The following is a 17,302-nucleotide window of genomic DNA, read 5'->3' on the forward strand; positions in this document are numbered from 1 at the left end:
GTCTCAAATTTGATTTCAGTCGGCTTTAAAAAGGTCTTAAAAAGTATTACTGTAAATTTCATTTGCAGAAACCTGTAGTCACCCTGAAGTACTATCAAACTGATGTAAGTTATATAAGGGTATAGGTCTTTTAAAGGGGGGAAAAAAGCATATGTTGATGCTTTGCTTTCCTGAAAATGTATTTTATATTGGTGGTCATAGTTTACCCACCTTTTAAATTACCACTATATCAACCGGAGTCAATTCATCAAAATAAAAGCCCATCAATTTCTTATCTCTTGTTATAGATGTGAAGTCTCTCATGAAGCTCATACTACTGTAAACCACTGAATGGATCTGACAGAAAATTTATGGGATGCCAGTTCTCTGTATTAATTCTCGGACTTTGCGTGATCTCATCCCTCAGCGTGCCTCTTACAGTCTTTATCTAACAGACTGACCTCCCATCTCAGTTATTAAACCTTTAATATGGAGCTCAATGAGATCAGTTCGTCTATTAGGACCTGCTTGGTTCAGTTAGGTAAGTGCTCAGTGATTCATTATTGGTTCGGGCCTCCATTGTAATGCAGCTACTGGCCATTGCACTGTTGATTACCGGTTAATACGGTTTCCCGGCTGTGATAAGCGCTGCACACTGCGCCCGCTGCTGAGGAGCTTTTGATCTCTGCTGATTGTTGCAGATTGGCAATCCTCTCAAAGAGATAAGGCCGTGGAAAGTTAAAGCGGTCTGCGGGGAGAGAAAGGGACCTCATCTTTTAAAAGCTTGTTAGTCTGAAAGGTTATTCAAGGCCTTTCAATTTGACGGTCATTAGACGGATGTGATAGAATGATAGATGAGATTCTTTTTGTTCCTCTCTTCCGCGGCGTTTTTCATCTTCTGTCCACTTTGTATATCTGAGCGTCTCCATCCTTTGAACAAGTTGTTTTAAGTTTGAGCAAGTTGTATCCACATTTTTGGTTGCTCCTCCTAACTCTGCCGATGTCACCAGGGACAAAGTCTGTTTCTTCGCCAGTGCTCTTTGTTGTCTATCCTTGTGAAAGTCTGTTTCTCTCTCCCCCCTCCCCCCCCTTCCTCCCCTTCCTCTCTCTCTCTTCCCCACATCACTTAAAATGAAGCAGTCTTTTCTCACCCTGCTTTGGGGATGTGGGAGTGAAGGGCTATCTTCCCGCTTCCAGAAAATAAAACTGTCTTATTTATCTGTCTCTATCTATCTACCTGTCTCTTTCCCCCTCTCACTCTCTCAATCTCTCTCTCTCGCTGTAAGCTTCCTTATCTGTGGTCAAATTGTACCAAGCTCTTCTCTTCTTATTACCTTTCTCACTCTGTCATCTTCCCCTTAGGTTTGGGAAAGCCTTTTAATTAACCACAATCCATTCCACCTTCACGAGAATCTGATAAAGCACGCCGCTTTTTCTAATTTCATCTTAACTTCACTGTACATTCCTTTTCTCATCTGTTTTCTCCTTATAAAACTGGATGGATCACAAAGAAAACCATTTGTTTTTTTTTCCATTTCCCAGTCCCTCCCAATCACACATGGGGCTTATAGTCCTTTGAAAATGTAATTTCCTGGATCCAGGCCCACTCCATCCAACATTCTACCTTCATTTCCCCTCTTCCCTTCCTTAACACTCCTCCTCCTCCTCTTTTTTCCCTCTTTGTTTTCAAACAAAATCCTTGGAAATAGCCTCCACAAAGTTGGGAGCGGACATGAGGATAGAGATGGTGCATATGATGTTGAAAACACTGAATGCCACCAGACACAGGCGGTCGATTACAGCGGCTGCAAATTTCCACTGGTCGGCCATACTCTCCGCCTCGTCCTGCTCCCGGAAGCGGTCTGCCATGTAGCGCACCTCCTCCAGGATAGCCTGCAGCTGGGGGTCTCCTAACCCCCCAGAGGAGCAGCCTCCGACCCCTCCCGGTCCCCCTCCAAAGCCCCCACCGCTGGAGACCGTGCTGGGACACCCTACAGTGTCGTTATTGGGGGTCGGGGGCGGCGGGGAACTGCAGAACTTAGTCGGCAGGTGCGGAGGCGGGCTTCCTGCCATTCGAGGCCCCGTCGAGATGCTGTTCCTCTGGACCGGGTCCGGGAGCAGCGTAGGGTCCTCCAGGGCCTGGAAGCCCATATAAAGAAGGTTCCCGTTGTTGTTAGCGCTGGACTGGACGTGGAGGTGGGGGTGTCCCGCGTGGAGCGGCCCTGTCTGGAGAGGAGCCAGGTTCTGCGGGTGCAGCGGATGGAGGGTGGGCTCCAGAGGGTTGGGGATGCTCCCGCTCTGCGAGCCCGAGGAGCAGCGGCGCAGGTGGGGGGCGCAGGGGGGCCGTTCCGGGTCATCGCTCTCCCCCGGACGCTTCATACGCAGGAACCACGCTACCCACTGCAGCAAGACGACCCGCACCTGGTAGAGAGAAAGGGAGAGAAATATGAAAAAAAGTGGAGAACAGGGAGCGAAAGAGAGCATAAGAGCACACAAAGAAGAACACAAAAGAAAAAAACAGAAAGATGCAAAGCACTGAGAGCCACCAAGAACAGAAAACCACCCACACACCTTGACCTTCACATCACGCCGCCACTACAGTTAGGCTAATAGCTCCATTTGTTGAGGATTGGCATTGATGCTGTTTCCAACCTTGCCTTTTGCTTCTAAATGCAACAGTACTTGTGTAAGCACAAGTGTGAGATCCTCACCAGGGACGCCCAGTGAAAACGCCCGAGGCAAAGCAGGTTTACTGCTTTCACTGGATTCCCAGCAGAGAGGTTACTCTCTGATTGAAATTCAAACTGTGGAATTAACAGGACTGAGTGGCAGATTACTGTTGCATGACTGTAATGAGCTTACACTACGGTTTCAATTACCTACAGCATTTAGTTAAGAGCAGAATGTCTTCTGGTAAGCGGGTACAAATTTGAAACTGTTCTGTTCCACGTCTGGTCTGCTCTTTTGCTGCTCCACTGTATGAAAACTCCCTTGGAGAGAGAGGACAAGTCCCCAGAAAGGGCATATTGACCCAACAGCATCCAGATGGGTGTCTGGTTTTCTAATGAGTAGCTAATGTCCAGATGACTGCTCAATTAGTCTCTCCTGAGCATGTTCGCCGGCCAGGTAGCAGTCCCTGTTGCTGCTGCTGTTGATGTTGTTGTTTTTGTCTAGTGTGCAATTATGAACAGTGCCGGTTCGATGCCCCGTTCTGAACCACATCAATTAGTTCGTTAATTGGCCATCGGACTGTCTGAACAGGCCATTCATCAACAGAAAGTCCTTGCAGATGTGCCGATCCATACAGCATCTGTTCGCCCTCATTCACTATTCATGTACTTATCGATAAAAGCAGATGTCAATTTTTTGCAGTCAAAAAATTGACTGCAATGTGCTTAAAATGCTATTTTTTTATTTTTATTTTATCCTACCTTTACATTTATTATTATTTTAAAAATAATGATCATCAAAAATGTCTTTTTGGAAAGCAAAAAAAAACTTAAATTTTTTACCTTTATTTTCATTCCTTTATTTATTTCCTTTACTTTCACCTTTACATTCAAGGTTATTTCATTTTGGAGCGAAAATCTTGCTTTGGAAAAAGTCTTGACGCATGTTATTAGCATTTAACAGAAGGTGAAAAAAAAAACAGGAAGATGGAATGAGTCAAGTCAAATCCGCCCACAGATCCAGAGTGCTTTGAAAGCACACTCCCGTTGAAGGTTGCGGCGATGCATTTGATGAGCACGCTCAGACAGACTGACACTTCCTGCTGGATGAGTCACAACAGGGGAAGTGAGAGAATAAAGAGAGAGAAGAAACGGTGGCAGAGGAGCAAAGGTAGCGATGACGGATGGATGAAATGGTATTGAAAATAGTAGAGCGGAGGTATGAAACTAAAACTGAAACAGACCTTGATAAAAACAATAATATACAATATCTGAAATAAAGATTTGGCAAGCTGGACCGAAAAATGTATGTAACTGATCATGCATATGAAGTATTGATGAACAGTGTGAGCGCTGGCCTCACCCATTTGGGCATGTTTCCTCCGTTTGGGTCGTGGTGATGATACTGCAGAACCACCACTGTGGCAATGACTGACATCCCAACGATGATCATTATACTGGCAAAGTACTGACCTGGGAGGAGCACGGTATGGAACAGCGTTAGACTTCATTACAGGCTAAAACTGCATCATGGCAGCCATTTTTAATAACAAGAAACGCTGAAAGCAATGTTCTGATGATCATGACACTGCATTTTTTTTTTGAGTTTTTAATGGTCAGGATTTGTGTCTTTAGGCAAAGAAGGTATCGCATCTGTCTCTGGCTGCACACTTAGCTCACTAAACATAATTTCCAGCAGTGGGCCCACGATCAATTTAGCCAATTAAATTTAAGGGCGACCAGATGGCTAAAATCACCAGAGCTCAACCAGAAGCTAGTTCCTGCAGCACCCAGGGACAAAATTTCAAGCACAAACATGAAAGAGCAAATGTTTACTGCCGCTGTCACATGGAAACCTCATATCTCCCACCAAAAAAAAGAAATTAATAGTAAAACCTCTTATTTTCCTATTGACGCTCATAAATGTTTGTTATACCAATAGGTTTTGAATGGGTTTCATGGGCCCAGTTATGAAACTTGCTCATCCCATTATAGACCACACACACACACACACACATACACACACACACACACACACACACACACTTACCTATAAGAGGGATGGAGTCGGATGTGGCTGGCATGATCTCTGCAACCAGCAACATGAAAACAGTAAGAGACAGCAACACTGTGATACCTGGGAAGAGAGAGAGAGAGAGAGAGAGAGAGAGATAGATAGATGCTCAGTATTTTGACAAATCGTCAAACTCAAGATAGCTAACTTCAAAGGATTAGATTAGGTTCGATTTATTTTAATACAAATTAATTAAACATGAAAGACTAATGCTCGTACAGTGAATAACTTTTGGGTATATTCTACTGCAGTAGACACACTACCGCACTTCCAAACAGCAAACCGCAAGCCTTAAGTAATCCAACCTGCACCTGTACGCTCCTGCTCACAAACTCATCTCCACCTCTTCATTTATCTTTTTCTGCACATTATCTGTCTCACTTTTCTGACCAAATTTAAAGAGTGCTTTCCTGGCATAACTCGGCCCTATTCAAAAGCACTCAATTAAACACCGGTCCAATGAGAGAGAAAGAATGAATGCCCTTTAAGGATATTAAAAAATATAATAAATGCTTCTTTTAAGTTGTTTATTTTCAAATAGACGGTTCTTTCTGCGTAAAGCTCCTGTGCACCTAAGGGCCCAGACACCCGGTGTCCCAGTGCCTCTTCCATCAAGCGCAGTGACAGAGTATATTCCTGGAAGGCAGTGTGTAAGCTCTCTCTCCCTAATCAATTCACTAGCCTTAATTACATCAATAGGTTAATTGGCCGTGTGTGTAAGGCTTGGCATTTTTTCTGTAGTGAAATGCTGCGTAATGCATTCTGTGTTTAGGTTGAGGATATGCTTTGACATGACTGTTGCTGTTTCCCTCTGAGGCCACCCTCACTTTGTGTTAGTCTTGATCCTTCTCCTCCACTCAGACATGGGTCAAATAGTACGAAGCTTTTGTTTTAACCTTTTTCCATCCAGCCTGTATAAAGACAATACAATCAGGACAATGCTATAAGGCCAGAAAGTTTCGATAATCAGAGGAAAGTATTTGAAGTGAATTTAGGTTCCTGTGATTGACAGCTTATCTGTATTGTTCTGATGAGAGTGAAACCTCACTCATCTGGTACTCCAAGCAGTGTGACTCTCAAATGTATTAACTACTGTGTATAACTCCTGTTTGATCAAAGGTCTGCTTCCGCTCTCTCTCCATCCTATTAGTTAGTAGTCTGCCATCTTTGCCTCTTCATTATTCTCCCTCCCTCTACGCTGTCCTCTCTCATCCTCTTCGTATTCCTCTCCTGTCTGTGTTCCCTTTTTGCTACCGTCCCACACCCATTCATCTCTCTCCCTCCTCTACCTTTGGCTCGCCTTTCTCATCTTTCTATTCCCCCCCCCCGATCCCCCACTACCCCCCATCCCCCAGCTCCTCACCCTCTCCCTCGGCTCTTTCATCCCTCCACTAAAGTCTCCCATGACACTTTTTTTTTTTTTTTTTACCTTTACACAAGGAAGGTTGGCTTATCATGTATGCTCTTTTTCAGCTATGCCCTGCTACACACTCAGACATTCACACCTGGGAGCTCCCCGGTGCGATCACAGCCTTGAACTGAATCAGCTGTACTGGAGCAGTTGAAGATAAAGTGCTTTGCTTAAGGGCACTTCATCTTTAGGCTCGATGTTGAGGGATGGGGGGAGCGTTCGCCTTTTCCAGCCAGATTTCCCAGCTGGTCCGAGGATTAAAACTAGCAACCCTCCAGCCTCTAAGCCCACTTCTCTGACCTCTGGTCGTCTTTTCGACCGCTTCTCCACCTCCACTTGCCTTTTACCCGTCTGTTTCCTCTCCCGTAGCTCTCTTTGGTCCACTCACCCAGTGAGATCTTCTCCCCGGAGTCAGCGGGCAGCACGAAGATGAGCAGGGTCATGGAGGACAGCAGCACACAGGGGATGAGCAGGTTCAGGGCGTAGTAGAGCGTCCGCCGCCGGATGGTCACAACAAACGTCACGTCGGGGTACGGCTCCTTACAGCAGTCGTAGAAAGCCTCGTTCCTGGCGCCGGGCACTCCTGGAAGGACAGGGAGACAGAGACAGACAGACTGATTGAGACAGAAACAACGATATGATTCAGCTCTCGATGTGATGCGATGCGATGCAATACAATATGCTACGATACGATACGACACAATATACGATACGACACAATATACGATACGACACAATATACGATACGATACAAGATACGATACAATGCGATACAATAGAACCTTTGTGTCAGATTTCGCTGCAATCTGTTATGCATCATAGCAGCTCCGTTTTAAAGAAGAAACACACTGCAAAAAACGTCCATCTTAACAAGTCATTTAGTCTCATATTCAGCCTTCAAATCAAATTCTTCAAAAAAATTCTGTCAATGAGTTGAGATAACCAATGCTTGTTTAAGGAATTTTCTAGAAATGATAAAGTCAGAATAAAGCAGATCACTGCACTACTAGAAAATGAAACTTGATTCTACAAAACTCTTGAAACAAATTGGAAACAAGTGAAATTATCTAACCCCATTGGCTAGACTAAATGACTTGTTAAGATGGAGATTTTTGCAGTGCATGCATCATACACAGGGTGAACACACAATCGCATTGCACATAAAACACATAAAACGCATAATCACGCTACACTCAGTTACAGAGGGTGTATACCACGCAGTGAGTTCACCCTACTCACCCACTAGGTCCCACTCTCCGTTGGGCATGTAGCCTGAGACGTCAGCCTCGTTCATCTGCAGGTCCAGCAGCCAGCCGTCGTACGTCCAGGAGCCGAACTTCAGCTCACACTTCTGGATGTCAAAGGGGAACCAGCGAACGTCCACGTTGCATGTGCTCATGAAGATTCCTGAGAAAGGGGATAAAGAGAGAGAGAATTTCAATGCTAAAACACCTTTATTTTGACAACTCCAGCTAAACGCAGAGACGCTCAAATCGTGATCACATCAAAAGAAACCATTAGTCAAACAGAGAGAAAGCGAAAGGAGGAGGGTGGGAGGCAGGGAGTTAGGGCTGCACTATCAATTGAAACAATATCAAAACGACAATATTGACCGCTTCAATTTCCAGTAGAGAGGCTGCATTTTTTTCCTTGAGGGAAAGGTGTTTCAGAAAACCTCTTGAACAAGATGCCTGTCAGAGAAAATCATTTATTTTTTTCAGATCCAGCCAGTCCTAACCACTGATATCTCATCCCCCACCTTACTTTTTTATTTTTTAGATAGAAATGGTGTAGAAAAGATTATATGGCCACATCCCTTGCACAATATTGCAATATGATTTTTATTAATATTGTGCAGGCCTGCAGAGAGTTTGGGGTTTTGAAATTGAGTTTGGTGGCTGGTGAAGTGGAAGCAAAGACTATAGATTAGAGACAACCTCCCATCAAAGAGATGTGAGCAGAGAAAGAAACGTATTGTCACTCATAGCTTTCAGATATTCTCTTCTGCAAACAGATCCTTTGTCTGCGCTCTGCCTGCACAAACTGCTGTTTCCTAAGTCTCAGTGATACAAGAAAACATCAACAGTGAAATTCAAAAGTGAGATTTTCCACAGCGCCAATAATCAGATTATCACTTTTATTATGCAAAATTAAACGCACTCACACATGCACATACATAGACACGTGCACATACACAAAATCATGCATACACACACATACACACACACGCCTGCACACCCACATCCACCCCCACACAGAGAATCCAAGGGTTGGAGAATCACAATGATCCTCGTAGAGGTCGCTGGCAAACTTCAGCATTAAAGTAATTACTGAAATGAACGAATCAAGTCTATTGAGACTTTCACTTGCACACAGTACCGAAATGCCAGTGGAGCCTAACAAACAGCTCTCAAAGACATTCATTATGAGCCTGCAGACATGCAAATCAGGCTTTAGAGTGGAATGAAAGCAGAGTTTGAAAAAGCAAATTTGAAGAGATTAGCAGGTCCGATGATATGAACAAACCAGAGGTTGATCACAAAAAACAATACCAAATTAAGTTGCTGCTATAAAACCTACTTTCACCTCGTTATGCAAGGGACACTTTCAAAGGCTGATTAGAAAATGCAGAAGGACTTATTTCTCCTGATTCCATGATTCAGCCCATTTTACCCCCTTGAAGCCAAGAATCAGGCTTATGAAATGAAGACACTCCACATTCACTGCTCTCAAGCGCTGTTCTCTACAATCCAGTTACTAACACCAAGTCCTTACAAGTGCTTGCCTTTGCTTCATGGGGACGATCCCTCTATAATTACTCCCATTATGAGCTGCTGAGGCACTAAACCCTAAATTACACTGATTAGCTAAAAGCAGTTTTATCTCTCTTTGCAGTGTACTGCACTGTGCACCTACATGTATATTTTAGTAACAGTAACTTGCCTCTCACAGATAGCCAGTAACCTTGGAGCTACTCTCAAACAAGACACCTTGATTTTTCTGCAGCTTGGAACCGTCTCTCTCACGGCTTAGCGCCCAAAATAAAACTCCATCACTCGCGAAAATCACCTCCAAAGACGGCATCACCGGGCCTAGAGACAAGATTACCTTTTTGGAAACATCGCCCCAACCCAGCTTTCAACTAAAACCTATTTCCTCTTATCTCCTGTCACACCCTTAAACCAAAACATCACACAAGACCTTTAGATCTGCAGCTATGAGAGCTATTCCCCCCAAATGATAATACAGCAGCATTCACCTGGGATCCTCTGCCTTTGAATTATTTACTCTGCTGGGTGTCAAGCTACTGCTCCCTGCCTGACACCCACAAACCTGTAGCCCTTTATCTCCTAACAATAGCCGGGCCAAAAGGACCCCAGTAATTGCAAACAGGCTTATATGAGGGAGAACCCAGGTCACACACACACCTTCTTCTTCTCTCTCCATTCGCTCATTCTCTCCTGCTCTCTTTCCTTTCTCTGTCTCCTCACGTATTGTGGCACAGCCTGGCTCCCCCTCATTAGACCGGGCCATGGCACCGCAGCTCTCTTTTCTTAATTGGCTCTGATCCAAACCACAGCATTAAGGAGCTTTATTTACATTCAGCAGCACCTTATGAATAAACATAGCCGCTTAGTCAAATTGATAGGGTGGTTTTCTTAGCTTATATTCCTCATCTTGACTCCACAAGGCCATTTTGGCCAGCCTGGCACAAAGGATCCCACCGCAGCTCTGCTCTAATGTGGTGTAGAGAGAAATGACTGAGAAAGTAAAAAGCAAAGAGCCGTGGAAACCCAGGGGAGCCGTTACTTACCCGGGCTTACATGGGTCTTGCGTTTAGGCTAAAGACAGGGAAGGGGGAAGCGGGTGTCTTCTATTTATAGGTTTTAGAGCATTGGGATTCTATAACAGTGACTAACCGGTGATGCTGTTTCGTAGTAATAAAATATTAATGTCAAGTGTACAAACAGGGGAGACATGCAGAGAGTGCAGAATGAGATGCTGCCTTTGCACCGCAGAGAGATGAGGGAGTGATGGGGTGAGATAGGGATGAATGATAGAGAGGGAATCTGGGGAGAGATGGAGAGAGAGAGAGAGAGAGCGAGAGAGAGAGAGACTCACCTGGAGGAAGATACTCGGCGTAGCCACTGGAATTGACCAGAATATTGGTCTTAAAGGTGGAGTCAAAGTCATCATCTGCACTAAGGAAGGACAGAGGAGGAAGGTGGAACTTAGGACACTGCTTGGTGAAGTGTGTGTGTGTGTGTGTGTGTGTGTGTGTGTGTGTGTGTAGCGGGTGTGTGTGAGTGTGTGTGTGTTACCTGTTGTAGAGCAGGATGTCTGGTGTCCAGATCTGGTCTGTGGTGAAGCGGAGATTTTTCACTCCGGGGTGTTCAGTCTGGTTCCACTGGAGATAGTGGTCAAACCAACTCTGAAACACACAAGACACAGATACAGTCTGTCCACTTTACTGCAGACAAGGTGTCTCCATCATAACACTTGGTTGTTCAGTATGAATTTTATTTGAGTTCATAGAATTCAAACAGAATATCACTGCTATCTGTGTCTGAGAGCCTTTTAGCTTCAAATAGGTCAGCTTTCAGAAAAACACTCCTAATTTCACAGTGATGACCATGCATTTTTTAAGATTTTGTAATGGATTTTGAATGAGATTCGCAGAGGGTGGGTCATGAAATTTACTTTACACATTAAAGGCCATGCAAACCAGTGCATGTAAAAACATGAAAATGACCTAAACCCACAATAGCAGCGATATTCATTATCACTCTCTCAGGTCCTTACCATCCGCAGCCAGATGTTTGTGGTTAGCACCTGGTTCTTTTCGTCCTACAAAACATTTAAAACATTTCTTAGAAATCATTTGCTCCATGAATCTCTACTAACAGACTAGAATATTAGTTTCCATCCACATGAAAGATTCAGAGTTGCAGAAAAGACAGTCCTCCGTGACTTCACGCAGTCCAGACTGAAGGACTGACCAAAGCACCAGCCAGCTGCTGTCTCTAGACCCCTGGTTCTCAACCTTTTCACCTCCCGACCCACGAAAATGAAACAGTGCCTGCTATTATCTCCAGGTGTCAGGCATTAACGCACAGAACGCTGAACTTTGACACCAAATGATAATTTTAATTTTCCCTTTTCAGGCCATTTTACTGCTTAATTATCAGAAGAAGACTAGAAGCTGTAAATGTCAATTATTCCCCAAGAGAAACACTTTATCACACAGATTAAAAACATGATCATGAATTTGTATGATAGAAATATATTTTGTCACATTCAATAAGTCATCTGACGGCCCTGTGGGGGTTGAGAAGCACTTAGACAGGAATCCAGCGTGACACCTACCACGTCCATGATCTGTATTAAGCTAAGGGAGAAGATGACGGTGAGCGGGTGCGAGTCGTTCCCCACCGGCCGCTCCATGTGGTTGTAGTCCTTCAGCAGGTTCTTCAGCAGGTTCCTCTGGTGGGGGCCCTGCTGCGACACTGCAGAGGCAGAACAGGAAGACAAGTCAACTTCTAACACACCTTCACTGTTAAAAAAAACTCCCTATACTAAGACCATGAAACGATACAGATACAGACACAGTCCCAAAAGATTTCACAACACCCACGTTTTGAAATAGTGATTGAAAACGACCCCAACTCCCCCCTCCCAAACCCTCAGTGAGAACAAGGAAAAACTCCATGTAAATCTCATTAGGAAAAAAAAAAATGGAAGAAACCTTGGGAAGGGCCTGCAGAGAGGGATCCCCCAGGCATGCAATGGGTGCCAAGAGAGAAAAATATATATATATATATTTCTGATAAAATCAGAAATTAAGCCTTCAGGAATTCCATTTCCTCATCCACAAATCCATCCAAAAGAAGAAGAAAATAGAGCGAAGGAGGGAGGGAGGGAAACAGGAGATATGAAGGTTAAGAGTGAGAGATGCAATTAGGAGAGGAGAGATTAAAAAAAAACTGATCTCTTATCGCCATTAGTCACTCTTATCTCCGTTTGCAGTGACATTCATGGTTTAAACAGTACAATAAAAAAAAAAACATGAGGGAAAGGTCCAGCTCCTCAGTCAGAATGGAACATTTAACACTAACATACAAAATAATGAGGAAGGAAATAATGAGGAAGGAAAGCAGCAAACAGGAGGGAGAGAATCAGAGGCGAGCATGCATAAGAAGGATCTGATAGTGGGAAAGCCTCATCAGTGCATAATTGGCACTAATGAATGTATATTTCGGTTGGTGTGAAATGTCCCCAGGCGCCACAATATTAGAATTTGTGCAAAACGTTAAATATAGATGTTCTTGGAGTTGACAAAACAAATTATAGGAACCTGCAGGTGTTAATGTGCTTTATTGATCATTACTATATCCCTATTGAGAATATCTCTTTTCCACGAGTGTGTTAGTTCAGTTTACAAGGATAGAATGTAACTGATAGTGCCGACAGCATGGCACTAACACTGCCAAGGTTACGGGTTTGATTCCCATTTGCACTCATGGTATTTTAAGGTGCTTTCAAATGGCATGCGTCATGTAAAAGTGAACTTTGCTGCATGTCAAATCTTTCTGTAAGCTGTAATAATTCATTCTGCAGCAATTCAGTGTGAAATTGTTGCCCCTTGTCTTTTAATTGCCGTTGCTACAGAGATGTGTGCTGTTGGCTTGAAGAGAAATTTCTGGAATCAACTGGTCTGGAACCGTTGTTTGAGAAAAAGCATTTCAGTCACAGCTGTGCCTGTAGGGAAAGTTCAGCAGCTCCACTCTCAGCTCTATCATCTCCTGTCAGCCTTTGCCTTCTGGTGTGACTTCTGCTGCCTGGAGCCCTTCAGCTCGGCTGCAGCAACACGTCCACGACACCATAACAAGCAGGCAAAGATGGAAGAGCGGCTCTGTGAACGCTATCCAGCTGATGTGATCTGTTTGCCGACACATGCGGATACATCTGGGGAGACGGAGGCTGGCAGAAGGAGAGCGGTGAAGCTGTTATGATTGCGGCTTCAGATTCTTTTAATTAAACACTGTCATCTGCCTCGCTTCACAGCCAGGATGTCAATCTGCCTGCTGTCTGTCTCTGAGGAAAACACATCTCATGCAGAGGGATCAAACCCAGCATGTGTATCCAGCAAACATTCATCAGCCGCACAGTTCAGGAGAAAAAACCCACTGACATAAACAGGCAAGCAAACAGGTGAGCCGGATCCTCTCGCACACACACTTCACTTCACCTTTTCCTCCCTTTTTCTACTTCAAATTCTTATTCCACTACATACTTTACACACTGGGCATCGATGCCACCGACACAAATTCCTGCACATATGTATTTACCGTACTCAGTGAACAAAGTGATTCTGATTCTGCCGCATCCTGATTCGTGGTTCCAACCCAGATAAAGTGAAAAAGAAAAGAAGACGGAGACAGACAGGCGGGCAGGCTCACCGTGGATCAAAGCGGAGAATCCAGAGAGAAGCAGAGCCGCCGAGGACCACATCCTGGTGGTTAGGAGCAGGAGGAGAGGAGAGCGGAGAGACGGAGAAGCAGGTCTGGACCAGCCTGGGTCTGGGGGGGGAGACGCCGAGGAGGAGAGGCGAGGAGAGGGAGGTTCGATTCAGGAGCCTGGAAATCCCCCGGTCTGCATCCACACAGCATCAGAGGGAGCGAGTGAGTGTGTTGGAAGAGGAGGAAAGAGGAGAGGGAGCTGAGAGACGAGGGAGGAGGAGGAGGAGGAGGAGGAGGAGGAGATGGTGGCTGTGAGGTACAGAGACTCAGCTCTCTCTCTCTCTTTCTCTCTCTCTCTCTCTCTCTATATATATATATATATATATCTGTCTTTCTCCCGCACGCACACCGCTGGCAGATTGCAGTGAGTGAGTGAAGGGAGGGGGGGGGGGGGCTGATTGATTCTACACAAGTCAGCTCATGTGCGCTCTCTATCCTTTCCCTCTCTCTCTCTCTCTCTCTCCCCCTCTCTCTCTCTCTCTCTCTATCCTTTCCCTCTCTCTCTCTCTCTCTCTCTCTCTCTCTCTCTCTCTCTCTCTCTCTCTCTCCCTGCCTCCCTGTCTCTCTGGGAGGTGGGACTAAAAAGGAGAGCGGGAGAGAAGGATATCAGTGATGGAAAGGGGAAAAGGAGAGAGAGAGAGAGAGAGAGAGAGAGAGAGGCGGAGGGAAGAGAGGAGTTAATTGCTATATGAGGAGTTTCGTTCCAAAACGAGATTTAATAAAATGACACCCAATCTCCCATATTGACTGCTGGCATGAAAGTTAAGCACATTATGGGTCAGTGCTAGTGCAAGTTAGGAGTCAAATGAAGAAATTTGCTTATAAAATAGTTCACTTTTTGAGGACAGAATCATTTATATTTTTTCAAATATATATTCATTTCAGATAGCATTTTTTTTTCCAAAATGGCTATACAGCATTTTGAAATGAAACCTTTATCTCCCTTAGTTGACCTTATTACTGTAAACAAAATAGATGCACATGATCTATAAGCATCTTAATTGACTCCATTGGAGAATTTGATTAAACAAAGATAAGGGGGAAAAACCTCTTAAGAGATCACTTTGTATTTGTATTCAACCTAATCGCAGGTCTTTCACACCTCTTGCACACTGAACACTGTGCATGTTACGCCTATGTGTTCTGTCGATATGGGTCAAAACATATGACAGCTGTTTTCAGATGTGATGTCATGGTCACGCACTGCTGGGGAGGAAAACTGAAACAGAGACAGGTGTGTGTGCTAACAGTGAGCAAGAATTTGTGTGTGGTAAAAGGTCTGTGAGGGATTGTGTGTGTGTGTGTGTGTGTGTGTGTGTGTGTGTGTGTGTGTGTGTGTGTGTGTGTGTGTGTGCTGTCTCCCCACTCAGCGGGGGGCGAGCTTTGAATCAGCAGGGCAGATGGACTCCAGTCTAATTGAGAAAGTGCTGGGCTCTGCAGGAGGGCTCAGGAATGTGCATAGTTAAACTCTACTTCTCATTTGTCCTCACGAAATGCTGATGCAAGGACAGAGCGGTGAGAAACCCAACGAGAGAGGGAGAAAGCAAAGGAGCGAGATGAGGAAGAAAAGAGTCGGACTGTATAATAGATTACCCTATTACTTCTACTGCCCTTCGGAATTACCCCGCTCCAAGGCGGCCTGTCAGACATCCTGAGTGCTCCGGAGGCACAGATTCATGCTCGGCTGCACACAGAGGATGGAGGATGGCCCTCAGAGGCTAAAAGAAGAATGGCTGAAGCCCCCGTTAAAACAGAGAAAACCACACCAAGCGTGCAACAAGGACAAACGACGTGCCCCTGTAATGTATCATAACAGAAGCATCCTGTTGCTCCTGCAGCGCGGCACAGTTGTCGTTTGACTGTGCGCTAAATTGACTTTGAGTTCATCTCTGAGCGTACGGGAGTGGGAAATAAAAGGGTTCCTCGTGCTGTTATGCAGCAAGCGCCAGTCTGATACTGTGCCAAAATCAAAATTCATTACGCCTCATAAAAACACAGATTGGAGGCACTGAGGCGTGGGTGACATCTGGTGGTTTGTATTCCAACTGCAGGCTGGCAGTTAAACAACTGGAGCTAAGCACCAGCAGCAGGGCTTTGAGGGTGAGGTGATGGAGTTAATTAGCAAGGAGGGAGCTGGGCTAAATGAATTGAGGAGATGATGAGAGCGGAAGCCATAAAGAGAAGGTTAAATATGAAACAAAGAGGGCAGAAGAGTGAAAACACTTTAAAGGAAAAGGATTTGGATTAAACTGGCATCAATGATAATGATGGTGATGATGGTGATGGTGATGGTGGTGATGATGGTGATGATAGAGAGGAAGAGAATGAGGATTATGAACATTATATAGACAATAATATGACACAAATGATGAAGAAGGGGAGAAGGATGCAGATCAATTCCTGCACATCTTGCTGTATTCTTGTTGATTAAAGTGACTCTGATGCTGTTTCTCATTCCAGCGCCGTAGCAGCAGTGATGGTCCTTGGTCTGACCTGGCATGAATAGCTCATCCCTCTCGATGCTAAATGCTGAACGCTGCCCCTGACAATGCAGCCATCAGCCAGCGCGCTGCTGCTGTGCTGTGTGTTTTTAATTACTCTGCTGATTGGATTAGGCACTCCTCTACGCTGACACGTCCCCTCTTAATAAGGTGTTATCGACAGCCCAGCTCATGCATCCGCCCGCCTGTGATGTCTGATTTGTCAAAGTGGCCTTTTTGTTTTGTATGGAGTTTGGTAGATGAGTTTCTTATGCTAATACGCTATTGTGGTGTATCCTGACTCACAAAGCACAAGAGCAGCCTGAGTAATGAGAGTGATAGAAGTCCTGCGCTGACAGAAGTATTGTTGGGACAAAAGTAGAGTCATTTAATAGCATTTATGGGTAAACATTTTATTGATATGAAAATTAAACTCTAGTTGTGATCTTTGACCTTTAAAACACACAAAATGAGTCACTGCTGTTTGCCTTTGTAGAGGAGTATTTATCTTTTGACCAATGCAGCCCAATAGATCAGAGTGAAGCGGTTAATATCGTCCCCACAAGATGAACTGGCACTAACTAACATCAAGGGCATGAGACTAATTTTTCATTTACCCGCCACAACAATTAGTAGATTCAGACTATCCCAATTTAATTTAATTTCACAGCAGCCAAAGCAGGATTTGGAACAGAGAAGACTAATTGAGGACGAGCTGGCTTCCCGCCAAGGAAGCAAGAAGAAATGACACACTTATCCAGCTCCAGCCAAAATCTACAAGCACTTGGCTGGAGGCTTGCATTAATCTGAAGCCCTGCAGATGTGTATATATCCTTTCACCAGCCTGTTATTAAAAGGACAACACAATTTAAGAGCGTTCATGCTTTCTATCACCGCAGTGAAATCAGTCTTGCACTAGAATTGCACTCTGTTGACTAAACTGAAGGGTGTCATTTTAGATTCAGGTCCTCTGCTAGGATGCGAGCGGGGGGTTCAGATGCCGTCTCCAGATACAGCCGCTGTCCCCGGGGTTTAGTGCTGACAGACATGCAGCGAGGCATATAGAGTAGGAGGCTCCCCGCACGTTGACTTGTGCGGTTTTTCGTTTCAAAACAACAAACCAGACGGCATCTGGTTAAGTCTCCTGGAGCGGAGTACTTTTAGCATAA

At 44.7% G+C, this 17,302-nt stretch overlaps 1 protein-coding gene across 1 annotated transcript; it reads right to left on the reverse strand.

Moving 5' to 3' along the window:
• Positions 1-1,665: 1,665 nt before the first annotated feature.
• chrna11 (cholinergic receptor, nicotinic, alpha 11) lies at positions 1,666-10,472 on the reverse strand. The gene is made up of 9 exons (XM_071908316.2): positions 10,456-10,472; positions 10,256-10,335; positions 7,373-7,540; positions 6,522-6,716; positions 4,699-4,785; positions 4,012-4,121; positions 2,252-2,400; positions 2,039-2,158; positions 1,666-1,960 (listed from the first exon to the last, which is right to left on the reverse strand). Exons 3-9 carry the CDS (start codon positions 7,530-7,532, stop codon positions 1,666-1,668), a joined length of 1,116 nt encoding a protein of 371 aa, XP_071764417.2. The 5' UTR covers positions 7,533-7,540; positions 10,256-10,335; positions 10,456-10,472.
• Between the last annotated feature and the right edge of the window lie 6,830 nt (positions 10,473-17,302).

The sequence above is a fragment of the Centroberyx gerrardi genome, chromosome 19 (assembly GCF_048128805.1).
Source record: "Centroberyx gerrardi isolate f3 chromosome 19, fCenGer3.hap1.cur.20231027, whole genome shotgun sequence".
NCBI classification, from domain to species: domain Eukaryota; kingdom Metazoa; phylum Chordata; class Actinopteri; order Beryciformes; family Berycidae; genus Centroberyx; species Centroberyx gerrardi.

Excerpts from the sequence above, each read along its gene's own strand:
- chrna11 (XM_071908316.2), bottom strand. The coding sequence starts at position 7,532 with ATGAGCACATGCAACGTGGACGTTCGCTGGTTCCCCTTTGACATCCAG. Across the intron at positions 6,717-7,372 it reads CGGAGAGTGGGACCTAGTGG|GAGTGCCCGGCGCCAGGAAC; the intron begins GTGAGTAGGGTG and ends CTGTCCTTCCAG. Across the intron at positions 2,401-4,011 it reads GAGGAAACATGCCCAAATGG|GTGCGGGTCGTCTTGCTGCA; the intron begins GTGAGGCCAGCG and ends TCTCTCTACCAG.